This window comes from Panulirus ornatus, chromosome 6 (genome assembly GCF_036320965.1).
Source record: "Panulirus ornatus isolate Po-2019 chromosome 6, ASM3632096v1, whole genome shotgun sequence".
NCBI lineage: Eukaryota > Metazoa > Arthropoda > Malacostraca > Decapoda > Palinuridae > Panulirus > Panulirus ornatus.
Window position 1 is genome coordinate 6,269,995 of NC_092229.1, and position 27,124 is coordinate 6,297,118.

Consider the following 27,124-nt stretch of genomic DNA (forward strand, 5'->3'; position numbering starts at 1 on the left):
TGATGACTGACGCTGACTGGCGGTGACCTGATGGTGACTGACGCTGACTGATGGTGACTGGTGGTGAATGATGCTGATTGGTGTTCACTGAGGCTGACTGGTGGTGACTGACGGTCTGTAGCTGACACTGTGCTCAGTGCTGACTGATGGTGAGTGATACTATGCTCAGGACTGGAGTGTCTGTGTGGCTGACACTGTACAGTGTGATGGTGACTTGACAGTGAGTGCAGTGACGCGTCATGGTGAGTGGCACTGTGTGTACAGTGCTGGGTGTGATGGTGACTGACTGTGCAGTGCTAACTGGCATCGCGAGAAACCCGAGTGGATAATACTAACTCCATTTCATGGCGCTGATGGTACTGTTTTTCCCCCATCCCAGTTTTGTCTTGGCCAGGTCACCGTCGTAATAATCTTCCGGCAAACTCAAACAGAAAGCAAAAAAAAAAAAGAAAAAAAAAAACAGTAATCATATCTTCCCATCTTCTGTTTCATTCCAACACGGGCAAGTCCAAACACAGCATAACTACACATCTGATACATAACATAGGCTCACTTAACTCTCTCTCTCTCTCTCTCTCTCTCTCTCTCTCTCTCTCTCTCGTTACAAGAAAACGAGACGTAGAAAACGTCAGACGGGAGTCTGTTATCATTTCGGCTGATTGTCTGGGGCCAACAGATGGCACTCACGAGACCATCAAACATTACCATTCGACGAACGGCAGCGAATATGAACAACCCACCAAACATTCCATGGCGCCTTCATTCCAAGGTGTCTTCATTCCAAGGCGTCTTCATTCCATGGCGTCTTCATTCCAAGGTGTCTTCATCCCAAGGTGTCTTCAATCCAAGTTATGTTCATTCCAAGGAGTCTTCATTCCAAGATGCGTTTATTTCAAGGTGCGTTTATTCCAAGGTGTCTTCATTCCAAGGTGTCTTCATCCCAAGGTGTCTTCATTCCAAGGCGTCTTCATTCCAAGGTGTCTTCATTCCAAGGTGCCTACATTCCAAGGTGTCTTCATCCCAAGGTGTCTTCATTCCAAGGTGTCTTCATTCCAAGGTGTCTTCATCCCAAGGTGTCTTCATTCCAAGGTGTCTTCATTCCAAGGTGTCTTCATTCCAAGGTGTCTTCATCCCAAGGTGTCTTCATTCCAAGGTGTCTTCATTCCAAGGTGTCTTCATTCCAAGGCGTCTTCATTCCAAGGCGTCTTCATTCCAAGGTGTCTTCATTCCAAGGTGTCTTCATTCCAAGGTGTCTTCATTCCAAGGTGTCTTCATTCCAAGGTGTCTTCATTCCAAGGTGTCTTCATCCCAAGGTGTCTTCATCCCAAGGTGTCTTCATTCCAAGATGCGTTTATTTCAAGGTGCGTTTATTCCAAGGTGTCTTCATTCCAAGGTGTCTTCATTCCAAGATGCGTTTATTTCAAGGTGCGTTTATTCCAAGGTGTCTTCATTCCAAGATGCGTTTATTTCAAGGTGCGTTTATTCCAAGGTGTCTTCATCCCAAGGTGTCTTCATTCCAAGGTGTCTTCATCCCAAGGTGTCTTCATTCCAAGGTGTCTTCATTCCAAGGCGTCTTCATTCCAAGGTGTCTTCATTCCAAGGTGTCTTCATCCCAAGGTGTCTTCATCCCAAGGTGTCTTCATTCCAAGGTGTCTTCATTCCAAGGTGTCTTCATTCCAAGGCGTCTTCATTCCAAGGTGTCTTCATTCCAAGATGCGTTTATTTCAAGGTGCGTTTATTCCAAGGTGTCTTCATTCCAAGGTGTCTTCATTCCAAGATGCGTTTATTTCAAGGTGCGTTTATTCCAAGGTGTCTTCATCCCAAGGTGTCTTCATCCCAAGGTGTCTTCATTCCAAGGTGTCTTCATTCCAAGGTGTCTTCATTCCAAGATGCGTTTATTTCAAGGTGCGTTTATTCCAAGGTGTCTTCATTCCAAGGCGTCTTCATTCCAAGGTGTCTTCATCCCAAGGTGTCTTCATCCCAAGGTGTCTTCATTCCAAGGTGTCTTCATCCCAAGGTGTCTTCATTCCAAGGTGTCTTCATTCCAAGGTGTCTTCATCCCAAGGTGTCTTCATTCCAAGGTGTCTTCATCCCAAGGTGTCTTCATTCCAAGGTGTCTTCATTCCAAGGTGTCTTCATCCCAAGGTGTCTTCATTCCAAGGTGTCTTCATCCCAAGGTGTCTTCATTCCAAGGTGTCTTCATCCCAAGGTGTCTTCATTCCAAGGTGTCTTCATTCCAAGGTGTCTTCATTCCAAGGTGTCTTCATCCCAAGGTGTCTTCATTCCAAGGTGTCTTCATTCCAAGGTGTCTTCATTCCAAGGTGTCTTCATCCCAAGGTGTCTTCATCCCAAGGTGTCTTCATCCCAAGGTGTCTTCATTCCAAGGTGTCTTCATTCCAAGGTGTCTTCATTCCAAGGTGTCTTCATCCCAAGGTGTCTTCATTCCAAGGTGTCTTCATTCCAAGGTGTCTTCATCCCAAGGTGTCTTCATCCCAAGGTGTCTTCATCCCAAGGTGTCTTCATTCCAAGGTGTCTTCATTCCAAGGTGTCTTCATTCCAAGGCGTCTTCATTCCAAGGTGTCTTCATCCCAAGGTGTCTTCATCCCAAGGTGTCTTCATTCCAAGGTGTCTTCATTCCAAGATGCGTTTATTTCAAGGTGCGTTTATTCCAAGGTGTCTTCATTCCAAGGTGTCTTCATTCCAAGGTGTCTTCATCCCAAGGTGTCTTCATTCCAAGGTGTCTTCATTCCAAGGTGTCTTCATTCCAAGATGCGTTTATTTCAAGGTGCGTTTATTCCAAGGTGTCTTCATTCCAAGGTGTCTTCATCCCAAGGTGTCTTCATTCCAAGGTGTCTTCATTCCAAGGTGTCTTCATTCCAAGGTGTCTTCATTCCAAGGTGTCTTCATCCCAAGGTGTCTTCATTCCAAGGCGTCTTCATTCCAAGGTGTCTTCATCCCAAGGTGTCTTCATCCCAAGGTGTCTTCATTCCAAGGTGTCTTCATTCCAAGGTGTCTTCATTCCAAGGTGTCTTCATTCCAAGGTGTCTTCATTCCAAGGTGTCTTCATTCCAAGGTGTCTTCATTCCAAGGTGTCTTCATCCCAAGGTGTCTTCATCCCAAGGTGTCTTCATTCCAAGGTGTCTTCATTCCAAGGTGTCTTCATTCCAAGGTGTCTTCATCCCAAGGTGTCTTCATTCCAAGGTGTCTTCATTCCAAGATGCGTTTATTTCAAGGTGCGTTTATTCCAAGGTGTCTTCATCCCAAGGTGTCTTCATCCCAAGGTGTCTTCATTCCAAGATGCGTTTATTTCAAGGTGCGTTTATTCCAAGGTGTCTTCATTCCAAGGTGTCTTCATTCCAAGGTGTCTTCATTCCAAGGTGTCTTCATCCCAAGGTGTCTTCATTCCAAGGTGTCTTCATTCCAAGGTGTCTTCATCCCAAGGTGTCTTCATTCCAAGGTGTCTTCATCCCAAGGTGTCTTCATTCCAAGGTGTCTTCATTCCAAGGTGTCTTCATCCCAAGGTGTCTTCATTCCAAGATGCGTTTATTTCAAGGTGCGTTTATTCCAAGGTGTCTTCATTCCAAGGTGTCTTCATCCCAAGGTGTCTTCATCCCAAGGTGTCTTCATTCCAAGGTGTCTTCATTCCAAGGTGTCTTCATCCCAAGGTGTCTTCATTCCAAGGTGTCTTCATCCCAAGGTGTCTTCATTCCAAGGTGTCTTCATCCCAAGGTGTCTTCATCCCAAGGTGTCTTCATTCCAAGGTGTCTTCATCCCAAGGTGTCTTCATTCCAAGGCGTCTTCATTCCAAGGTGTCTTCATCCCAAGGTGTCTTCATCCCAAGGTGTCTTCATTGGGATAATATAACCAAACATCACTGGGATAATATAACCAAAACATCATTGGGATAATATAACCAAACATCACTGGGATGATATAACCAAACATCACTGGGATAATATAACCAAACATCATTGGGACAATATAACCAAACATCACTGGACTATATCCAAACATTACTGAGATAGTATAACCAAAGCATCATTGGATTGATATAACCAAACATCACCGGCATGATATAACCAAAACATCATTGCTGGTTCAAGTCAGAAATATCTCACATCACCTCAGTTAGGGAAAGTGGGTTCAAGTCATAGAAATCAGGTGGTAGGTTAATAGGCGAAGATGCCTCAGCCTCATCAGGTGGTGAGGGGAGGCGTAGACCAACCATCAGGTGAGAGACAGAGACCAGTCGTCCATTTTATATGGGGATCGGAAACCACTCAATACAGGACGGATGACGGAGTTCGGACGATTGGATTCACAGTTATCAGTTCCAAGTAGACAGACGCGCGGGACGGGGCCATCAATACTACATGGAAAGTGGCGAACACATCACTCATGTCTGTACTCGATTCTCCACATCTCGATTTCTGTACTCGATATGGACCATTCGTTCTCCTCCTATATTGCTTCACACTGTGATCTGCTGCAGTGTGGGGAAGGTCTTCTATAAGGCCTGACAAAAGTCTGATGGGTTAAGTTAGAAAAAAAAAAAGGCTTCGTGGCCACGTAATCAATCTTAGTTTTGAAGGAACGACTTTTCATTCGCCTTTCTCTCCCATTACAGTTATTCATAGCCCTGCAATCATGTCTTTCGATAGATCCGGTGGCAAAAACTCATCTCCTCTTTGAATGACTTAAAGAGATGAATTCAAGTGGCTTAAGTATTCATCAAAGCTATTTCATATTTAGTGAGTTAGAGGCTGATGGTATAAGATCAGATTAAATGTAATTTTGCCCCACCAAAAGAACGATAGTTCTGTGAACATATGATAAAAGTATGAGGAATAGCATCTTCTTCACCACCAAATCACTATATCTACATCACCTTCGTCATCTACAACTCCCGTCACTGTACTTACATCACCATCAGTATATTTACACCACCATCCCTATACCTAGATCACCATCGCACACATAACTCCATCCCATTTTCTCTCCTCTGTTCCCCCTCCTTTCGGATTCGTTCTCTCCCCCAACCCACCCCACCATACTCGGCGAACGACTCATCGTAACCCACTGCTTCCATCACTCACGCTCACCTGGTGAGAGAGGCAATGAGAGAGGGAGAGGGAGAGAAAGAGAGAGGAAGGGTACAAGCAGAGAGAGAGAGAGAGAGAGAGAGAGAGAGAGAGAGAGAGAGAGAGAGAGAGAGAGAGAGCCATCCCTCTTGGGAGGCCGGCCCCCAACCTCTAACATTCAAATAACAGGGAAACCATTTTAACCAAGGTCCAGGCTTCGACTCCCGCCGGCGCCCCTGCAGGACGAGCCAAACATACATAACTTATGGCACTGGCTCCAGCCTCGAAACCGTATTCTCAACTTTACCTTCTCTCCTCCTGATTGCGGTCGTTTTCCTGATGCACACACACACACACACACACACACACACACACACACTGTGGGCTTCAGACTCGTCCCTGTAAACACGTAATCTTGTGCGGTACGTGGGTGGTTGTATCTGTCCACCCCCCCTCACCTCACCTCACCCTTTAGCTTTTTGTGTGAATTTGATTGACAAAGTTTGTGGACGCGGAGTGAGTGAGCAAGTCTTCTATGTGTTTCATCCCACTGCCTGACCTTTCCAAGAGGACCTTAAGTTACATCCCATGACGCGAGATGTGTCCCAGGAGCCACGCTCAGGTCTGGGATGTTACAGCCGCTGTATTCTTACCGATTATGTCGCGACCGGACATGATGAAATTCGTGCTGTAACCACACAACCACACACGATCCCCACTCCGTGAGAAACCAACACAATCCCTGCCCCCCTTCCCCTTATATATCCCGCTACACAAGCCCTACCACCACAGAAACAGGAGGATGGGCCTTTCTTAAGAGAGCATCAGCTTGACTTTAAGAGAGCAGCATCAGCTTGACTTAAGAGAGCATCAGCTTGACTTTAAGAGAGCAGCATCAGCTTGACTTAAGAGAACATCAGCTTGACTTTAAGAGAGCAGCATCAGCTTGACTTAAGAGACCGTCAGCTTGACTTTAAGGGAGCACCATCAGCTTGACTTAAGAGAGCATCAGCTTGACTTTAAGAGAGCAGCATCAGCTTGACTTTAGAGACCGTCAGATTGACTTTAAGAGAGCAGCATCAGCTTGACTTAAGAGAGCATCAGCTTGACTTAAGAGAGCATCAGCTTGACTTTAAGAGAGCAGCATCAGCTTGATTTAAGAGAGCATCAGCTTGACTTTAAGAGAGCAGCATCAGCTTGATTTAAGAGAGCATCAACTTGACTTTAAAAGCTGGACCTCTCATCGTAGACCTGTAGAAAGAACAGCCCCTCAAGTGTACGAGGAAGTCTCGTGCACCGAAATATAAAAATCATATGACATGCGATGAAACCTCGAGCGGCAGTACAGACCGCCTCTCATTTTTGAACGAACTGGGGAGGTCGTGGTATGCAGTAAAACTCAGTCGCAGGTCACTGTCCTTGCCTGTATAAAACACAGACTCAGGTCACCCTCCTTGTCTGGAAAGGACGACAGACCACTACGGTCACTGAGGATCGAACGCGAAGACCGTCCCATTGCAAAAGGCACCGAGGACCCCCAGATGTTCCTCCCGTGGCTGAAAGGCAAAGAGAGGGAGCGTCCTTCCTATTCAGGGACACCTCAGGGTAACGTGTTGTGTGTGTGTGTGTGTGTGTGTGGAGGCAGCGCGTAACCACCCGGCCTGCCTCCCCTACACCAGCAGGAGACGCCCTCCAGCCATACATCAGATCTGCCAGCCACACTCCCTTCTGAATACATCCATATGGGCGAGTGGATCCCGCTCTCTCGCTCGCTCTCGACGGTGCTCATCCATAACTCGACCCTTCTCTACCACTCTATACATCTATGGCACTGTCATACATCCAGTACGTCTTATCATCATTCACGCGTTCCTCTGTGACAAAACTTTACTTCTAGATCCTCTACTCTGTTCAATAGTAACCCCCATACATCATGACGTGACTAAAAACTATTCTATCGCTCTCAGAAAATAAAGGAAAAAAAAAAATAGACCTGTAAAATTCGACCGTAAAAAAAAAAAGAAGCTTCGCCTTTTGTTTCACAGCTGAACTATGACAAAGGAACAAAGGATTCAAACATTTTCCAGCCGGATCATCCAAGAGACACAGGGCTACTGTAGTAACATGGTAAAAGAAAACGAAAAAAAATCTGGAACTGTTTACGGTCGTCGAATCACTTTTGTGCATCTATGAATGAGGATTTGACGTAGTAATGACACCCGCACCTATATGGACACGTTGTTTACATATTACTACGTGAAATACCCAAGTACAGACACTTAAGGACAGAATAAATCCATACAGAGGCTCGACGTATGCTCTTATCACACACCCGACTATATGGGTTCGATCTCCCTTCGTACAACACTCAGGTTAATCCGTTCTAAGCGTCTCTCTTTCCTTATAGAGTTACGTATGAGAGTCTATGAGACTCGTGAATCCTGAGGAATTGACTTTGAGTCTCACATACTGACTCAGCGACCGTACATTGTACCTGGCATCTGAGTATCGCTCGACAGTCCCTGACTGATTGACTGACTGACTGACTTAAATCAGTATCATCACGTTATATGACTGACTCGTGATGCTGAGGGAACTCCCTCGAATCAGTATCACTTGTCAGTCACTGACGGACTCTCAAGACTCTGAGGGAGTCACGCGAACCAAGAGTCATCACTTTAGATGACTGGCTCGGGAGTCTTTGAGAGATTCACGCGAATCTAAGAGATAATAGACAGACCAGCAGGAGCTGAGGGAAGAAGAGATCCACTTCATCCTCTGTCCCAATCTGGAGACAATAGACAGACCAGCAGGAGCTGAGTGAGGAAGGGATCCACTTCATCCTCTGTCCCAATCTGGTGAACCTTTGAGAAAAAAAAGAAAAAAAGGATCACTTCCGAAGGTCACACAAATAATCATTTTAAAACTAACGATGGACAGCCAGCCAGCAGCCTCTTCCTTACCCTGAGACCATCAGGAAATAACAACGTCAAGCCCCGTCCACTTTTATGACATGGCATCAATGGCTCAAGAGGAGAAAAAAAAAAAAGACAAAAAAAAAGGGGAAAAAAATTCCTGGAAAGGTACATTGTGAGTGATGTATATATGAAAAAAAAAAAAACTTATTTCCGTAACAAAAAAATAATAAATGATGGCTCTGAAAAGTTGTCTCTGAAGCTATCATGCGTGGAGACTACGAAATTAGCTACAATTTTTTTTTTCCTCTCTCTCTCTCTCTCTCTCTCTCTCTCTCTCTCTCTCTCTCTCTCTCTCTCTCTCTCCCGCAGATTGACATTCTAGTTTAAGCGAGCGCTCACTGATGAAGCTCTGAGGGTAAAATTTCTTTCCCCCCCCCCCCACAAGACTGATGTATTACACATCTCGGATGAAAAGGTAATATACCGACCTAAAAAAAAAAAAAGAGAAAGAAATGAGCCGAGTCTCCAAATTGAATATGCTGACTTGTGCCTGCCAGGTATGATGAGGGCAGCATGAGGACCAATGCCGCTGTAAGAACCCAGGAGGAACCTTCTGAAAATGTAGCAGGAGATTGAGAGCTGAGTCGCTAGCACAGTTTATCACAAATTCTCAAGTATTCTTGAGTTATACTGATCGCTCGTGGGACACTTTAGGTAACACCAGCATTGGACGGCAGAAGCATCCCGCTGATACACGACTGAGGCATGATTTACCCCCAGAAGTTCATATTCCCCTTTGCGACAGATGGCACCAGCGGGATGGAGTCTGTTCGGCTCACTGTCTATACCAGTGTTTGAATGTTACTTTCACCGTATGGTCCTGAGCCCCTGGTTTGTATGGGGAAGGCCCCTGAACCATCGCTATGGCTCAGTTGTGCACGCAAAGAACTCATCCCCGACCTCAAACGTCTCAGTATATTTGCATATATGTGTGTGAGGTATCATCTTTTTGTCTGTGAGAGATGAAGACATGTTGATATATATATATATATATATATATATATATATATATATATATATATATATATATATATATATATATATGTATATATATATATATATATATATATATATATATATATATATATATATATATATATATATATATATATATATATATATACGATCACTCACAGAACTAACTTACCATCTGCGCATGCGTGGGATTCACACCAACCTTCGGTCCAAATCGCGCGCATTTCAGAAGTCTTTAAAAGAGGCTTCATTCTATGCGAAGTGAATGTGGCTCGAATGTCTCCAACTGAACGGGAGGAGTGGCACTGACACCAAGAGGAGAGAGAGAGAGAGAGAGAGAGAGAGAGAGAGAGAGAGAGAGAGAAACTGACTGACTGACGGACTGGTTGGTTGACTCTGCTCGACATCGACATTTCGTCGTCGAAATAGATCGATGAAACGTTCGCTCCGGAGGTTGAGACAACCACAACAAAATATCGAAGAGGGACTCTGTGAAGATATCATATCAATTCATCAGCGGAAGAGAGAAAAAAAAAAGAGGGTAAAAAGAAAACAGTAATTGCTAAATCATTCCAAAAAAAACTTGGTCTACATTTGTCCTTTTAAATTAGATTATCAGTTGGCATAAAAAGTGGGCATCACTGTTCACTGAAAGGTGTGATACACAGGAAATCACTGTTTGATGATTTCAGTGCAAGAAAGAGTTACTTCAACTCGAAGACGAAGACCAGAGAGTTAGATCCATGAAACTAGACCTGCTGACAGACACGATACAAAACAAGATAACCCAACTTTCTCATCATTCATGTGATTCCACCACTATACTGTAACTGTAATGCTATAGTGTAACATCTGATGTAATTATCATCTGGCTACAGGAGTTCCGATACAGATCCTTCTGAAATCCTCTTTTCTTTACCACTCAAGGAATACCAGTCGCCTGTGGCGGTAAAACTAAGAAAGTGAATCTTGATCCTTGAGGTGCCACAGAACTACCATCACGACCAAGTGAGTAAAACATCATGTAACATACTCAGTGGTGGGAAGGTATTTTCCCAGGGGGGGGGTTTACTACTGCCTGCCTGCCCCTAGAAAGGATAGTCCACACGTTTGCCCCAGTGGACACCACGAAGTCGACCCCTGTCTGGACAAAATTCTGGGTACTTTTCACCTTCTTGTTCCGGCAGTGTGTGTTCCTTGAAGAGGTTACGGCAGTGTGAGTTCCTAAAGAGGTTCCGGCAGTGTGAGTTCCTTGAAGAGGTTCCGGCAGCGAGAGTTCCTTGAAGAGGTTCGAGCAATGAGAGTTCCTGAAGAGGTTACGGCAGTGTGAGTTCCTTGAAGAGGTTACGGCAGTGTGAGTTCCTAAAGAGGTTCCGGCAGTGTGAGTTCCTGAAGAGGTTCCGGGAGTGAGAGTTCCTTGAAGAGGTTCCTTGAAGTGGATTCAGCAGTGAGAGTTCCTTGAAGAGGTTCTTTGAAGTGGATTCAGTAGTGAGAGTTCCTTGAAGAGGTTCCTTGAAGTGGATTCGGCAGTGAGAGTTCCTTGAAGAGGTTCACGGCAGCAAGAACTCCTGAAGGTGTTCCCTGATGGCAGGTCGTCACCTCCTCTCCACCACAGTGAGCCATCGTCCATCCCTCCCTTGATGATCCTCTCTTTCTCTCCTCTTCCCTCCCACCCTCACGATGATTACACCGCTGCACACACACCTCAGGTCTAGGCTAACAAGGCGAATTTGGAAAGGGATAATGACAAATTCAGTCGCATTATTTTCCACTCTTGGCATACAGCGCGTCGGAAAGGACAGACCGATGCTTCCTGGTCACCCGCCTTGTCACCTGGTCAATTACCCGAAACCTGGTTAACCGACGGTGACCTGTCAACTGCCTGTGACCTGGTCAACTACCTGTGACCTGGTCAACGACCTGAGGCTTGGTCGAGACATGGTCAACTACCAGATACCTGGTCCATAACTACCGGAGACCTGTTCAACAGCCCGAGAATCACACACACACCTTGTTAGCCATCCGCCCACTGACCTGACACAGCGCTCCCGGTAATCAAGAATGACGTAATCACGTTTCATATGAAGACCTAGAATGTTTCGTGTTCTACTGAAACAGCTCGAATGCTTAAGATCATAATGCAGCTGAAACTGGCTCACGCTTAACTTTAACGAGTGACCTGTTTCACTAACTGGTGACCTGTTTCACTAACTGGTGACCTATTTCACTAACTGGTGACCTGTTTCACTAACTGGTGACTTATGTCACTAACTGGTGACCTGTTTCAATAACTGGTGACCTATTTCACTAACTGGTGACCTATGTCACTAACTGGTGACCTGTTTCACTAACTGGTGACCTGTTTCACTAACTGGTGACCTATTTCACAAACTGGTAACCTGTTTCACTAACTGGTGACCTATTTCACTAACTGGTGACCTATGTCACTAACTGGTGACCTGTTTCACTAACTGGTGACCTATGTCACTAACTGGTGACCTGTTTCACTAACTGGTGACCTATGTCACTAACTGGTGACCTGTTTCACTAACTGGTGACCTATTTCACTAACTGGTGACCCTTTCATTAACTAGTGCTCAATTTCATTAACTAGTGCCCTGTTTCATTAAATACCTTCATAGATCCTAGTCTGAAGTTTTAATTAATCCGACCCGTATTGGTATAATTTCGATTACATGGTTTCGAAGTATACAATCGTGATTAACCGTGTTCGAATCATGCAGCTCTGATTATCCGGTTTCGTATCATGTGGTTTAAGGATTCTGTTATCCAGGTTTATTAGATTTTGAGATATCCGCTCTTGTCCCCTCGATTAGCCAGGATCTTACAAGTCAGCCACTATGGAAGTTCTTCTGGATTAACCTTGATGGCCAAGTTTGACATGACGTCCAAGGTCAAAGGATCACAAACAACTGATACGCGTGGTTAAGAGGATCACAGACAATTGATACGTGTGGTTAAGAGGATCACAAACAATTGATACACGTGTGGTTAAGAGGATCACAAACAGCAGACGACCGCGGTTAATGGGATCACAAACAATTGATACGCGAGGTTAAGAGGATCACAAACAATTGATACACGTGGTTAAGAGGATCACAAACAACAGACAACCGCGGTTAAGAGGATCACAAACAATTGATACGCGTGGTTAAGAGGATCACAAACAACCGAAAACCGTGGTTAATATGGTCACAAACAATAGAAGTATAAGCGTGGTTTAAAGCGTTACAAAAAAAAAAGATCACACTTCAATTAACCTAATCACAAAAATGTAAGTTAACTGATTAATGAACTCACAACCTGTACTAATTGCGGTTAATCGAGTGACATGTAGTGTTAGGGTTGATCATCCAGGCCACATATGATGACCAAGATGTTTAACCAGGTTACAGGTAGTGAGGGAGCTGATTAACGAGGTCATAAGTAACGACCAGCCTGGTTGATGATTGGGTTACTGATGATAATGAGAGTATCGTAATGAGGTCATTAGTAATGAGGAGCCTTGTTAACTAGGTCTTGGACAACAGAAAGCCTGGTTGCCCAGGTAACAGGTAATGAAGAGGGTGATTATATGTGTATATATATATATATATATATATATATATATATATATATATATATATATATATATATATATATATATATATATACGCGCACACAAACATATATGACACCTGTATCAGGAGCTGGGGTCCCATCTATTGAACTTTCCCTACTGCAATACAGATGCTCAGACTTTCGCTCACTGTCAGTGTGTGTGTGTGTGTGTGTGTGTGTGTGTGTGGAGGAATACATACACGCAAGGTGGGTGATGGATGTGTACGCATACCCTCTGCTGTGTACGACTGTGTGTAGCAGCAGTGTATAAGAGGCTGTGCTGCTGAGTGAGGAGGAGGGGGTAATCATCTCGCCTCTCGATGTGTATTTGCTTCGCTGCACGCATTGGTGCTCGTTGCTCGACCCGCCCCAGAGATAGTGTGAGCAACTCTCTCTCTCTCTCTCTCTCTCTCTCTCTCTCTCTCTCTCTCTCTCTCTCTCTATCTATCTATCTATCTATCTACGAGTAGCAGAGTTCAATCATTTGTTAAGAGATGATTATCCTAAGCCAGTTTTGGCCAAGCAAAAAATAAAAAAAGCTTCATCTGAACTACGTTTCGGTCAAGAAGCGAAGCTGACTCGAACCACCGGCTCAACACATCTTAGGCCACAGAGGCGGCGCCGAATCTGTTTCCGAACTAACGTCGAGTATGTCCACAGTGATCATAATCCTTTTCCATCTCAATCTGCTTCATATGTCGATGCTCTACGGCGCAAGATATCTATCTATCTATCTATCTATTTGGCAGAGAAATCACAACAGCCAAGAACACACTCAGACGGGCGAGAGTCAGAGGATGAAGACAAAAAAATAAACATGTTTCTGATCTTCCTCTCTGGTGAAGTGCGCACAGAGGACCAGGCGTGTAACATAAGCGCCAAAGGTGATCTGAAATAACATTCGAGACGTTATCCTTGGAGCTGCCAGTTCTGTGTCGAGGCAGCCAATCCGGTACACACACACACACACACACACACACACACACACACACACCTCCCGATATCAAGAGAGAGAAATCTTTAAAAAAGAATTCCCATCCGAGTCTGTCAAACTTTCACAGGCTCGTAAATACCCGACGTAAAACGTAAGAATGAAAAAAAAAAAGAAAACGAGTTATTAATGAGGGAATGAAAATTACAGGGGGAGAATTCTTGGCGTCCTTGACGACAATTACTTTCTTTTTTCTTTTCACTTTTTTGAGTTTCTTAAAAATGTCATTCCTCTTATGTAATTAATATAAGTTGAAGAATGAGAGATTACCTTTCGATTCCATATTGATGTCTGTGGTCGGACAACGCGCCCTTAGGATTAGATATGGTCTTCCTCTATGTAATATAATTTTGTCTCACGTTTTTTCAAATGGGCAGCAGGGGTACCTGGTCGTGGTACCTGGCAAGAGTACTTGGTCCTGGTACCTGGCAGGAGTACCTGGTGGTGGTACCTGACAGCAGTACCTGGTGGTGGTACCTGGCAGGAGTACCTGGTGGTGGTACCTGGCAGGAGTACCTGGTGGTGGTACCTGGCAGGAGTACCTGGTGGTGGTACCTGGCAGGAGTACCTGGTGGTGGTACCTGGCAGCAGTACCTGGTGGTGGTACCTGGCAGGAGTACCTGGTGGTGGTACCTGACAGCAGTACCTGGTGGTGGTACCTGGCAGGAGTACCTGGTGATGGTACCTGGCAGGAGTACCTGGTGGTGGTACCTGGCAGGAGTACCTGGTGGTGGTACCTGGCAGGAGTACCTGGTGGTGCTCTTCCACTACCATGAGATTTGCCAAGACCATGACGACTTCGTGTCTCTCGTCTCTGACCTGGGTGGTGACCCCGGCTTTAAGGTCAGCATCGATGGTTGCCTGGGTGGTCGTTAAAAGGCTGTCAACGTCAGCGTATCACCACCAATCGAAGAAAAAAAAGAGAAAAATAAAAGAAAAAGAAAATGGAACGCCTCCTTCAGGTGTTAGAATAATTCGAAGACCGTACGCGTATGAATCATCCTTGTCATCTGTGTGTGTTTAATGTATCTTGCAGACAGTTGAGGCAACAGCATGAGGATGGAAAAAGAAAAATATTAGCGTAACACTATATATATTTTCTTCGTTAAATGAACAGTCTAGAAATAAAAGATGAAATAAAAAGAAATACGTGGCTGCGCGAATGTTAATTCCGGAGTTAACTCATTCAACTTCCACGTTTTTAAACTTATTATCAAACCCATTTCGAGTGAGGCAATTACAAAGCATTTCATGCCAGAGCAAATTACGACTCTATTCTGCCATGCTCCTGACCATGCAACATGTGGGCTGCACGCTGGTGTCTCTCTCCCCTCCCCACCACACCACACGACCTTGGTTCCTGCCTCCCACACTGCAGGTCCTGAAGCCCATCCGACTTGCATCTGAAACCTCCCAATACTGTGAGCCGAGACACACACACACACACACACACACACGTCCGCATTTTCTCAGACCGACTAAAAGAAGTTATTTCTTCTTTTTTTTTTTATTTTACGGACATGAGAACCATCTTATCAGGTGTGTGATGATGTCACATGTGAGCATCAGGACCCATCTGTTGTCATTCTAGCTAGATACAGGCACAACATAAGAACATACTTATGCGATAGGAGCAAAGTTTACAAGTACTATTGCAGGTAGCAAGTTATATATATATATATATATATATATATATATATATATATATATATATATATATATATATATATATATATATATATATGAATTCAGAATACGTGTACACAAACGCTAACAATATAGAAACGGAAAAGAAACGTAGACAGAAATACATTTCTTTTAACCTCTGTTCACATTTCATATTTTTATGTTTCCTCAGTGTACTCTTTTTCACCACTCATCAACAACGCATAGACTCTCTCTCTCTCTCTCTCTCTCTCTCTCTCTCTCCCTCCGCAGGTGAAGCGCCTCGCGCCAGCCCTGCCATTCTTTTTGTCTCTAAACCTCGTCTCGTCTTAGGGACTCGTGGGAGGATCCCTAAAGCCCTGACCTCGATGAGGGCTTCTGCCTGTGGCTGTGGGGGGTGGGGGGGCTCCTCTCCTCACACACACACACACACACACACACACACACACACACACACACACATGCACACACACACATGACCTGCGTACTGACCTTGTACGGTGATCTTAGCAGGGGAGCGGGAGGTCAGCTCCCGCCCGCCTCCCAGCTGATCCCGGACGCGGCAGGTGAAGGCGGTGAAGGCGTCCTCCCGGGTCACCTCCCTCACCAGCAGGTCTCCCGTCCAGCCCACCATCAGGTAGCGACCCTCTGCGAAGGAAGAGCACACGTTAGCACCCGAGATGTGACAGACAAGCCTCCGGCACCAGCAGGAAGTCAAGTTAGTACAGTTCGGTGGTGTGGGTGGCAGTGCTCGCTAACAGAAGCATGTACGTCGGGACGCCAGCAGTGGCCCCCTCTGTTTGCGAGGTGAGTGCACGTGATGGTATATCTCTGTTGCGAGGAGAAAATGTATGTGTTAGTAGCAGTGCTACATGGAGAGCGCACGTGTCGGTAAGTGTCGATACGTGGAAAATGGATACACTGATGGGCCCTCTGTTGCAGGGAGAACACACGTCGCGTTAGAAACCTGTTTTAGGGAGAACACAGGTTAGAAACCCTCTGTTGCTAGGAGAACACACGTTATTAACCTTCTGTTGCAGGGAGAAAACACTTTAGAAACCTTCTGTGGCAGGGAGAACACATGTCAGAAACCCCTCTGTTGCAGGGACAATACACAAATGAGTGCAGGAGAACACAGACGTCCGTGGCTCTCTACTGCAGTGAGACAAGATATTGGAATCGGTGCGACTACAGCATAATATAAGCCTAATAGATCTTGACCCCACTGATTGGAGAAACTGCAGAATCTCTAATGGACCAATCAAGTTATCTAATGGCCCGATGATGTGAGACCGGCACCAAAGTAGTGGAGAGAGAGAGAGAGAGAGAGAGAGAGAGAGAGAGAGAGAGAGAGAGAGAGAGAGAGCAAAATGCCGTGCTTACCAAACGCGAGACCTATACAAGAAATAGGTCTAATTCCGAGTCAGCATCACAGAAGAAGGTCGTGAAACCCAGGCGAAAAGATCAGGAGACAAAACGGTGGGTTTTCTTGCTGAGGAAAACCACCCAAAGTGGTTTCATACGATTACCTGTATACTGCGGATCTACAGGATCTTCCTCGTAGGATAATGGGCGAGGTATGATCAAGAGAGTATATAAAAGGAAGTCCGTAAACCATAAGATACTGCACGGTAGACAAGATAAGAGATGGGGCGACTCCCCCCCTCTGGGCAAGCAATGACAGTAAGGACATGGGAGCTCCCTAGACCATACGACTCGCTCCCCTTCCTGTACGAGCACGTATTTAGATACAGTGGATTACGCGCACACACACACACACACACACACACACACACACACACACACAGTGACATCACAGCTTTAAAAGCAGGGCCGTTGCTGGGTTGGTAAAACATCGTCCAGAACAAAGTATTTAGCTTCCAACTGGCTCGGCAAGTTAATGTCGTCGTGCCTCTTTTATTACGGCCAACGTAACAATTACCTCAGCCGAGGGTCTCCAGTGTCGCTGCGCGTGATGACATACTCAACTGAGCACACCCCGCCCCTCGCTGACGGAGGGGGTGTCACACTTGGTCCCCGTGTGTGGGTGTCTGAGCACCCTGCCCCTCGCTGACGGAGGGGGTGTCACACTTGGTCCCCGTGTGTGGGTGTCTGAGTGTGTGGCAGGAGACTCATGTACGCATTCCCTCCTCGAGCAAGACGGTGCGACTCTTCAACTAGACAGTACGGGGTCTTGAGAGAGAGATATATGGACGACCCATGAAAACGACGGTTCTACCCTTGAGGACGACAATAAGACTCCTTAAGTATGATGACCTGACCTCTAAGGGTGTGGTTAAAGACTCTCCACCCCTCCCCTAGCCCCGCCCCCCACCTATCATACCCGAGGATCGTGGTGTCGTGTCTAAGGGTCGTAACGTCGTGATTAAGGGTCGTAACGTCGTGATTAAGGGTCGTAACGTCGTGATTAAGGGTCGTAACCTCTTGTTCAAGAGAACGTAAGTCGTGGTGAAGGGGGTTAATATGGGATCCCCTTATCTCATCAGATAAAACTGATCGTGTTGTATGGGGGTACAAGACGCTCGGAACTTCTTGGCATTTGATGATGGTGTGTGTGTGTGTGTGTGTGTGTGTGTGTGTGTGTGTGTGTGTGTGTGTGCTAAAGGAGAGAGTTTTTCACTCGTGCTGCCTTGTCTTCGTATTGTGTATAAGTATCAGGTCCCTGCTCCTTTGTACACACACACACACACACACACACACACAAGCCTAAACCAGGTACCTATCTATCGACACGGCCCCAAGGAGAAGGTGAACAGTTGAGATGGGTTGTGGGCCTAATACCATGCCTAGGATTCATGGTCAGGAACACTAACCACTACACCACGGGGGCCCGTGTGTGTGTGTGTGTGTGTGTGTGTGTTTCCCGAAGAAACTGGCCTGCATGTGGAGTTGCCGAGCCAATCGGAAAACAAAACATGCACGTCCCTCTCGTTAACATTCCTCTTCCCACATTCGCGGGGAGGGGCTAGGGGGGGAGGGGGAGGGGGAGGGGAGGGAGTTCCCGCCTTTTTGACATGACTAGCTTGATGGGGGGAGGGGGGGGGGACGTTGGTCCAGGACGCGTTACCAATGACCTATGTGATATAATTTTCTGCGATGCATTAAAACAACATGCATTGTTATCAAACCGAATGATTAATTCATTTGCATGCAAACTAAAATTAAACTTTGTGTGTTTCCACCGCCGCTGGTAATTGACCTGTGTAAATGCATTGTGTCCCAATTATATTCTCTGGCTGGCAGGTGGTGGAACCCCCCCCCCCCCCCATCCCCAGCCAAACACGAAGCGGCATGAAATAAATACATATGGTAAATGTGCCAGTCCAAAATGTGGCAGTTTTATTAACGCTGTACTGCCCCGAGGGAGGGGAGGGAGGGAGGGGAGGGGTGTGTGTGTGTGTGTGTGTGTGTGTGTGGAGGGAGGGAGGAGGGAGGGAGGGAGAGGGGAAATAATAATAATAATAATAATACTGTACGTTGTCCAGCCAGAGGGCAGGAGCGAGGCCAGTTAAATGGCGAGTGTCGGGGGGGGGGGGGGGGGCGTCGTCGTCACAAACTGGTTTGAACAATGACATTCGCCGATAATTGGTGCTGGCTGCTGCAGGTGGCAGTTGTGCAGTCGTGACGACCGACCCCCTCCCCCCCCCCATGTGGCACTCTACACGTTAATGAGTGCCATCTCCCCCCCCCCTCACCCCCCCACCACCTCCCTCCTACCTACCTACCCACCTAGCCATCCTTCCCTACCCCCCCCCCTTCCCCCCTTCAAACCTTCCTCACTCACTCACTCACTCGCCACACACCACCTTCCCTTCCCTCCCTCCCTCAACACTCGCATCGCTGCGTGGGCGAGTTGAACTGTTCGCCCGCCAGGCGAGGTAGGTGAGGAAGATCACACATATATATATATATATATATATATATATATATATATATATATATATATATATATGTGGGAGCTTAGTGTCAGATCCGGCTGCTTATATACATAATACATTATGTAAACAGTATCGGATTCGACACAGACACATACATATACTCTTAGTAAATCCTCTATACTGTCATGGTGTCTTAAAAGACATTTTTCCCACTTGTCTCCCTTAAATGAGCCTGATCCCTCAGGTCACGCCACACACTCCTCACACTGAGATGGTGGTAGATAGACGGGTGAAGGGTAGGTGGGTAAATGAGTCGTGGTTCAACTGCTCTACCGTCCCCATACACACACACACACACCTCCCAGTCGCTTCCACAACTAACCTACTATACTGGGGTGGGAGGGTATATTTTCTCTCTCTCTCTCCCTCCTCATCCCACCACCACCAGCTCTCGTTCCCCAGCTACCCTGGGAAGCTCTACTCTAAACACACACACACACACACACGTCTAAAATTACAGTGAGCATGTATGTCGGGGACAACGTCTCTCTCTCTCTCTCTCTCTCTCTCTCTCTCTCTCTCTCTGACACAGGTACTGGTAGAACAGATGACTTCTTCTTTCCTCGTGTGCAGTACCGAGCGAGACACTGGCATGTCGACCCTACGGGGAGACCCACGCGTGCAGAGATGGTATCGCCTTCCTAGGCTTTGCTTCTTTTTTTCTTCTACCACACCTACAGTTTCACACTCCGACATCACAGTCACACTGACTACCCATCACTCTCACACTTGTACATCTCTCTCGCAATACTGCTACTCCACTGGCACGAGTGCGACAGTATTCTCACACCACTGCAACATTCCTCTCACAATACTGCAACACTCCTCTCACACTACTGCAACACCACTCTGTACACTACTGCACCACCACACACGCCCCACTACAACTTGCACGCGCAAGACACACATCATAATACACACACGGAAAATACTGAATGGCCTGGTCCCTAATTTGCATACAAAGGTAATTCCTTGCTAGAATGACAAACAAGGTAAAACTGTGCAAATTAAATCCACGAGAAAAGCAGTGTGGGAGATGGTATATAGACGAACGCATTAACATCATGGGTCGGGCGGGGTGGGTTCGGTCGTATCTGTTTAAGCCAGCAACACAATGATATGAATCACCTTGGGAGCATCCTTTTGTACAGTGCGTCCTTGACGAAGGCAAGAGGAGGACGGCTTTGGTCCGAAATGTACCAACCAGACCAGTTAGGCTGATGATGAACGGTCGCTCTACAGCATCAAACAAGCCTAGTCTCAGACAAGTTTAGTACAAGCTTAGTCTCAAACAAGTTTAGTCTCAAACAAGCCTAGCATCAAACAAGCCTAGTTCAAACAAGCCTAGCATCAAACAAGCCTAGTTCAAACAAGCCTAACATCAAACAAGCCTAGTATCAAACAAGCCTAGCATCAAACAAGCTTAGTCTCAAAGAAGCCTAGCATCAAACAAGCTTAATCTCAAACAAGCCTAACATCAAACAAGCCTAGCATCAAACAAGCCTAATAGGTCTGGCCATCTATTCACACCAGAGTGACACTACTTCCTGCGCGAATTAGTATTAGACCCTATCATAACACTGCCATACACCACTCTCTCACCAACGTTGACACAACTCTCACACAACTGCTGGATCGCTTACACAACTGCTGAAGTGGCTCGAGGCCGTGTTGGAACAGCTTCGAGCAACGCGTCCCGGCGGAGCAACTCCACACACCGAGTCCTCCTCTGCACACAGCACGTCCTCCTGGAACAACTCCACACAGCACATTTCCTCGTAACAACTCGGCACAGCAAGACTTGTTGGAGCAACGCCACACATATCAACAGTGCCCAGCGGTGCACATGGCTGAGTTCAGTGTTGTCCGATACTATGGATCAATGAAGCACAAGAGGCAACTTTGTTTCTTTAGCTCACCAACACACCCACTTCCTCGAAACGGAATGTATATATCTCCAGATTTATGTTTCTTCGTCTGTTTCCTGGCGCTACCTCTCTGCAGGGGGGAAACAGCAATCAAGTATAATAACAATCATAATGTTTCGATATCCTCTTCTAGAACGAAACCAACCATAGCATATGTACACGTGCTGACGAGGAAGGAGAAATGAAGTGATCTACCGATTCTATAAACGTAAACAGTCTCAAACGAAGCCTCGACTCGTCCTCCCAAACGGAGCTTCGAATACGAATTCAGCCAGGGTTCACTCCAGGTCTGTTCTACGAACACTGTGGCAGGGGGCTGCAAGGATATGCCTCTGTGAACCAACACCCATTATGTTAAAAAACAAACTCAAGAGACTATAGAAATAAGTGTGCAATCCCAGGAGCGCCTCAGACATCTCCCTCTTATAACTCGTCTTTCTCATTCCAGGCCTTTGCCCGGCCTGAGAGGGATTTCTCCTCGGATCTCCGGCCCAGAGCTCGCTAATGGAAACGCGGCAGACTGTTTACCAAACTAATGTCTCCTTCTAACCTCTATAATGTGATACATTTTGTGTTCGTACAGACGTTAACAGCTTGCCCATTATTCGACTCGGTCAAGAGGATTTTGCTCTTTTCAAATGACTGATGCTTTGCAGCGACATGGAAAAAGGCTTTGGATAATTTTGGTAAATTTGCCTTCGTGTGGGTGAATTCTATGAGCGCTCCAGGATCCGAGGAAAGAGATATAAGCCTATCTGTTTTAAGCAAAATTACCTCCCTGGATTTTTGTATTTGTACTCCACCTTGCGCATGCCATACACATCTCTTGCACATGCCAGCACTGCTTGCCTAGATATCTCTCATCATAACTTCCCCCCCCCCCCTCTTTTATGTTCGCTTGTCAGGTTCTTAAACCAAAAATGATGATGCAAAATTAAGTTAAAAGCAATAATGTAGATGATGATCTGGCCGAAGTGAGTCGAACTCGCTCGCCAAGGTCCTCGTTTTGGAAGCCACTGACGAACAAAACCACGCGTTGTTCGGTGTTCCGTTTCTCTCGAATCTCTGTAAACACGACCTGCCTTAAAAGACGGGAGATTCTGGGAAACTGGGTGTATAAAACCCAGGCTCTAGTGATCCCCTTTACCGAAAATGTTAGAGCCAAAGGAGATAACATGGGGCCTGAGAGGATTAAAGTAAAGATGGCATGAAAGGAAGGGAAGATAGGACAGAGAAGAAGAGTAGAAGGGACGACGAAGAAAGGCTTTGGGAAGAGACGATATAAAAGAGAAAAATGGGACGACCAGTTGATGAGGAGACAGTGATGACGTGGGACTTAAACATCCCTACTGACCCTGTAGGCGATGTGGGGCTTAAACATTCCTTTAGGCTACCAAGAGACACATTACTACGTGGGCACGTATGGTGTCGGAACTTATATAACTATCATCGACTAGTGATCATGAAGCCAGGACCTATGTTATACTTCAGACATACGTACGTTGTACGAAAATCTGAGGAAGGCGACGCAGCAGGTGGCTCCCTCATAAGTGGGCAGGGTCGAGTACCATGGTCTCTCTGTAAGCCAGGCAGACGGCACCATCCACCACGTCAACATTGCTGACTGTAATTTATTTCAGTCCATACATAACTGTCTGATAAATATATCGTCCAATTCTTTTTTTCTAGACACGAGTGATGATTAAATATTTGATTATATATACGAATAACTACTTTTTTTTATGGTATATATCTAAATGACCATAACCGGAATGGCTACCTACCTTCGATCCTGACAAACGGTCCACTCGTTGTAACCAGAAACTATCGTAAAAAGTTATTACTCCGGGGCAATTGAATTGTTACGGTAATTAGGACGAGTCAAATGAACCCATTCTTTTTTCTTTTTTCAATTTTTTTTTCAGCTGGACAGCGAATAGAGAGAGTATAAAGTATACATAGTAGTGACTGCCTACAGTACAAAGTATACATAGCAGTGACTGACCACAGTGTGACGCCAGAACCTCACCCACCTCCCGTTCGTCGAGCTCGAAGCTTCACTCTTTCGAACGGTCCGAGACTCCGAAACAGACGACAACTCATGTGTCATCCTCGACACGTAAGCAAACATTGTAATCTTGTGGTTTCGTTCGTCGATAAGGTTCCTGAGTGAGGATCCGTTAACGATATCTTTACCATTACCTAATCTTTCATTCCTGTAATAAAGTATCTAGAGATAAATAGGAAAGTATCAAGAGATAGATAGGAAAGTATTTAGAGGTAGACAGGAAAGTATCTAGAGATAAATGGGAAAGTATCTAGAGATAAATAGGAAAGTATCTACAGGTAAACAAGAAAGTACTGAAGTCTTCATCAGGTCTGCCGTCGTATGAACCGGAGCTACATATAACCGAGATTCGTAATCTTCATCATAATCTGACATGCGATCTTGCACACGCACGTACGAATCATCACACTAGCACTACACAGATACTCTACACGAATACGGATCAGAGAGATGTCAGTGCCTTTGCTATGTAAAATATAATGAAGTTACGTCAAAAAAAAAGTGGCATTGCTATTCGTTTCTATTCGTACAAATATGTACCTCGGTAAAGATATATGCAAATGAGTCGTCAGTATCTCTTCATCTACTCCATATGAGGTCGTCAAATAGTATCTGAGTTATGAGCCTTACAAGGAAGGAATCCATATCCTACTTTTATCTCATCTGTTGTCCTTTGAGATAAGAGTGAGGCATCGGCACCTCCACATTTCGTCAGTACGCACCCGAGACAACATGCAGTGTGAACACTACGCTTCTTTCCCAAGCCATCAGGATTTTAGCGACAGTAAACCTCCCGTTTCTGAACCACTCCAACCCTCGATGGTTCATTTATATGAACCCTTCATTGAACTTGTATCTGAACACGACATCTCCTAATAAGCTACGCCAGCCCTCTCCAGGTGACTGGGTACTAAAAGGGCTGATGAGAAATCATTTATGATAAGATAAACACGATACACTCGACCCTGGACGGCCCTTTGAATGCTCCATGGTCAGGAACGCTGACCGCTACGCCACGGATGGTCCAAATCCAAGTATCTGTATTCACACCATCTGTTCTTATCAATCTTTAAAATGCATTCAATTCTTAGCGCTGATTTTAATAACGGCCCCCGACCTACGGGGAGAAGACAGGCGGAGTCGGGCGAATGGTATGCAAATTTGTGTGTACGTGTGTGTGTGTGGGTGTGTGTGAGGAGAGGAACACAGGTATACATATGGATTAGGGTCAATGCCCTTGCCAAGACTCCCAGCCACGTATAGAATCTTCACACCAAAAAGCAAAGACACGATAATGCTCTTCAGGCCACCGATTCTCAGACGAAGAATGAATCACATCCGATTCCAAATATTCCACCCGTGGTCTTTGATGAATAAATTCCTCTAGAGTCAAAAAGGAAACACAGTTCATCCCCGATGACGAGGGAGGGAGTTGTAGGCCTTTGGCAACTTACATTCTGTACGTTGGCGAAGCGTTCCTCGAACTGTATTTACATGCGAGGTTACACAACCGTACGGCAAGAACTGACCGAGAGCCGAACTCGGGTGTGAAACCTAACCAAGGTGTTAAGACACACGTGTACACGGACACGGACGTGTACACAGAGAGACACGGACGTGTACGTAAACACAGACGTGGACGCCGAAAACAGAACAACGGTTCCTCCTGTGCTTCATAGAAAACGAAGTAAAGGTGGTGTATCTAGTCTTATGGTTACATTTTTACATTATACCTGTCTAATAGTCTCATCCTATGGGCAAGAGAGAGGAAAACAGCGACCACATATTTCGTGCTTGTGGCGACCAAAGGGGATGAGACGGAGACCTAGAACTCCTCCTCTCCTGTATTATAACTTTCTTAAAGAACAAAAGAGCAAGGCAGGCAAGAAGGCTGCTTTTCCTTCCAACGTTCGATCGGTCGTCTGTTCCTGTCGTTACCTTACTGAGGCGAGAGGAGGCAAGTAGGTAAGGAGGCAAGCTGGTAGGATAAGACGAATCATAATCGCACCCTACAATTCAGCCAGGTATACATGACTTTTCATCAAGTCTGAAGAAGCGTTTAGTCAATTTCCGTATACATCAGAACAATATGATTAACCTCGTATTGACTCTTACGACATTTTCCAAAACTTTTTCGGTATTTCAGATACGTTTCCCCCAGACAAGTGCACTGCGCTGTTGTCAGGAGCCACAAACACCATCGGTGGAACTGAAGTGGGAGCAGCTCTCCTATCTCGCTTGTTTGTGTGAAATCTATTCCAGCTGGAAACTGGAAAATGCTACGTTGAGGTCGACTGGTCTCTAGGTGGTGTTGTCTGCGTCACCAACCAGGGCTGCGTCTACCTCCATCCTACACCAGCCATGACCACGCCCTCCCCTTCACTCTGTGCCAACCATCACCACGCAATCCTCCCCATTCACCACCCATGGCCACCCTCCTCTCCTCCTCCCATTCCATAACGAAGCAGCAATATACAACCCCGGCGATACATGGGTCTCGACGCCTCTTGGGGTGTGTGTGTGTGTGTGTGTGAGAGAGAGAGAGAGAGAGAGAGAGAGAGAGAGAGAGAGAGAGAGAGAGAGAGAGAGAGAGAGAGAGAGAGAGAGCCTGCCGTTAACCACAACACAGTCATTAGGTCGCCCCTCGCCCCTCCCTTATTCACAACCATCATAACGGCCTCCCAGCCGCCACCACATACTTCTTTCACAGCGTCCTTTGTGGAGGTGGATGTAAAGACGCGTGTCAACATCAACACAGGGGCCTCCCCAAGGGCCTGTCCCCTGAGTCTATTTGCCTTCCTCTTATGCTGCATTCATCACCCTCGCTCCCTCTCCCCCTCCTTCCTCCTCCTCCTCCACCCCACACAACCTCCCTCACCCCACATCGCCTGGAATCTTTTACCGTCTCCCTGAGGCACACAGCTGTTCTCCTCCCTGACATCCACCCTAAAAGCTCTGCCCGAACCCCCGACCGCCACCCAGCACCAGGTGGAGATATGAATAAGATAAAACGCCTCTGAGTTAATGATGTGAAATCACCACTTACGTGGCGAATCAACTTTCTCCAGTGGAAGAAGTAAGAATATCTTATGGCAGTGCGGAAGTTCACGTCTCCACTTTAAGCACACGGGGGTGGAACACGGGATTAAATGGTGTGTTTGGACGAACTGTGGCCTGTAGGTACTATATCCAGATCAAGGAAAGGAGTAATGGAGTGGATGACAGATAGATAAAAAAAGACGGATAAGTAAAGAGAAGGACAGAAAAGATTAAGATAGATAGATCTAACGATGATTATATAAGAAGATACAACAACATGCAGGTAAATCTCAATCATCAGTCAATTGTAATTTGTTAAATATGGTAGACACACGTAAAGAAAGCACATAAGGGTACAACAAGATTAAGATAATTCCTTTACTTCACCAATCATCCATCAATAACTGAATACAGACACCAATGTATACAAATATCAACCTACAAATCCATGCCAGGGAGAGCTAAGCTTTGGCACACACACACACACACACGGCACAGTGACCCAGGCGGAATGGGATACACTACCGAAATGTTTCATGGAACGGGAGCCGAGACGATCCGGACCGAGCGGGAAATGGGTGGAATGGAACCCCCGTCCCGGGCGGAAATCGGGAAAAGACGTCCAGACAGTCCACACATATGATCTGTCCTCTTCTTTTCCGTTCCCTCCTCCTCCTCCTCCACCACAAGAGCTCACTCTCTTGCTAGGTTCACCCTTGTGCCCATCTGTTTCGCACATGTGCCCCTCCCCCTCCTCATCACATTCAATCGTTTCTACCCACACTCGAAATCCTTATCTCTCTCTCTCTCTCTCTCTCT

The 27,124-nt window shown here is 46.0% G+C and overlaps 1 protein-coding gene across 1 annotated transcript in view; it reads right to left on the bottom strand.

Moving 5' to 3' along the window:
* The window catches only part of LOC139749264 (cell adhesion molecule Dscam2-like), a 468,747-nt gene that overhangs the window by 188,313 nt on the left and 253,310 nt on the right, over positions 1-27,124 (bottom strand). The window contains 1 exon segment of the mRNA XM_071663001.1: positions 15,804-15,959. Coding sequence (XP_071519102.1) covers positions 15,804-15,959 — 156 coding nt within the window.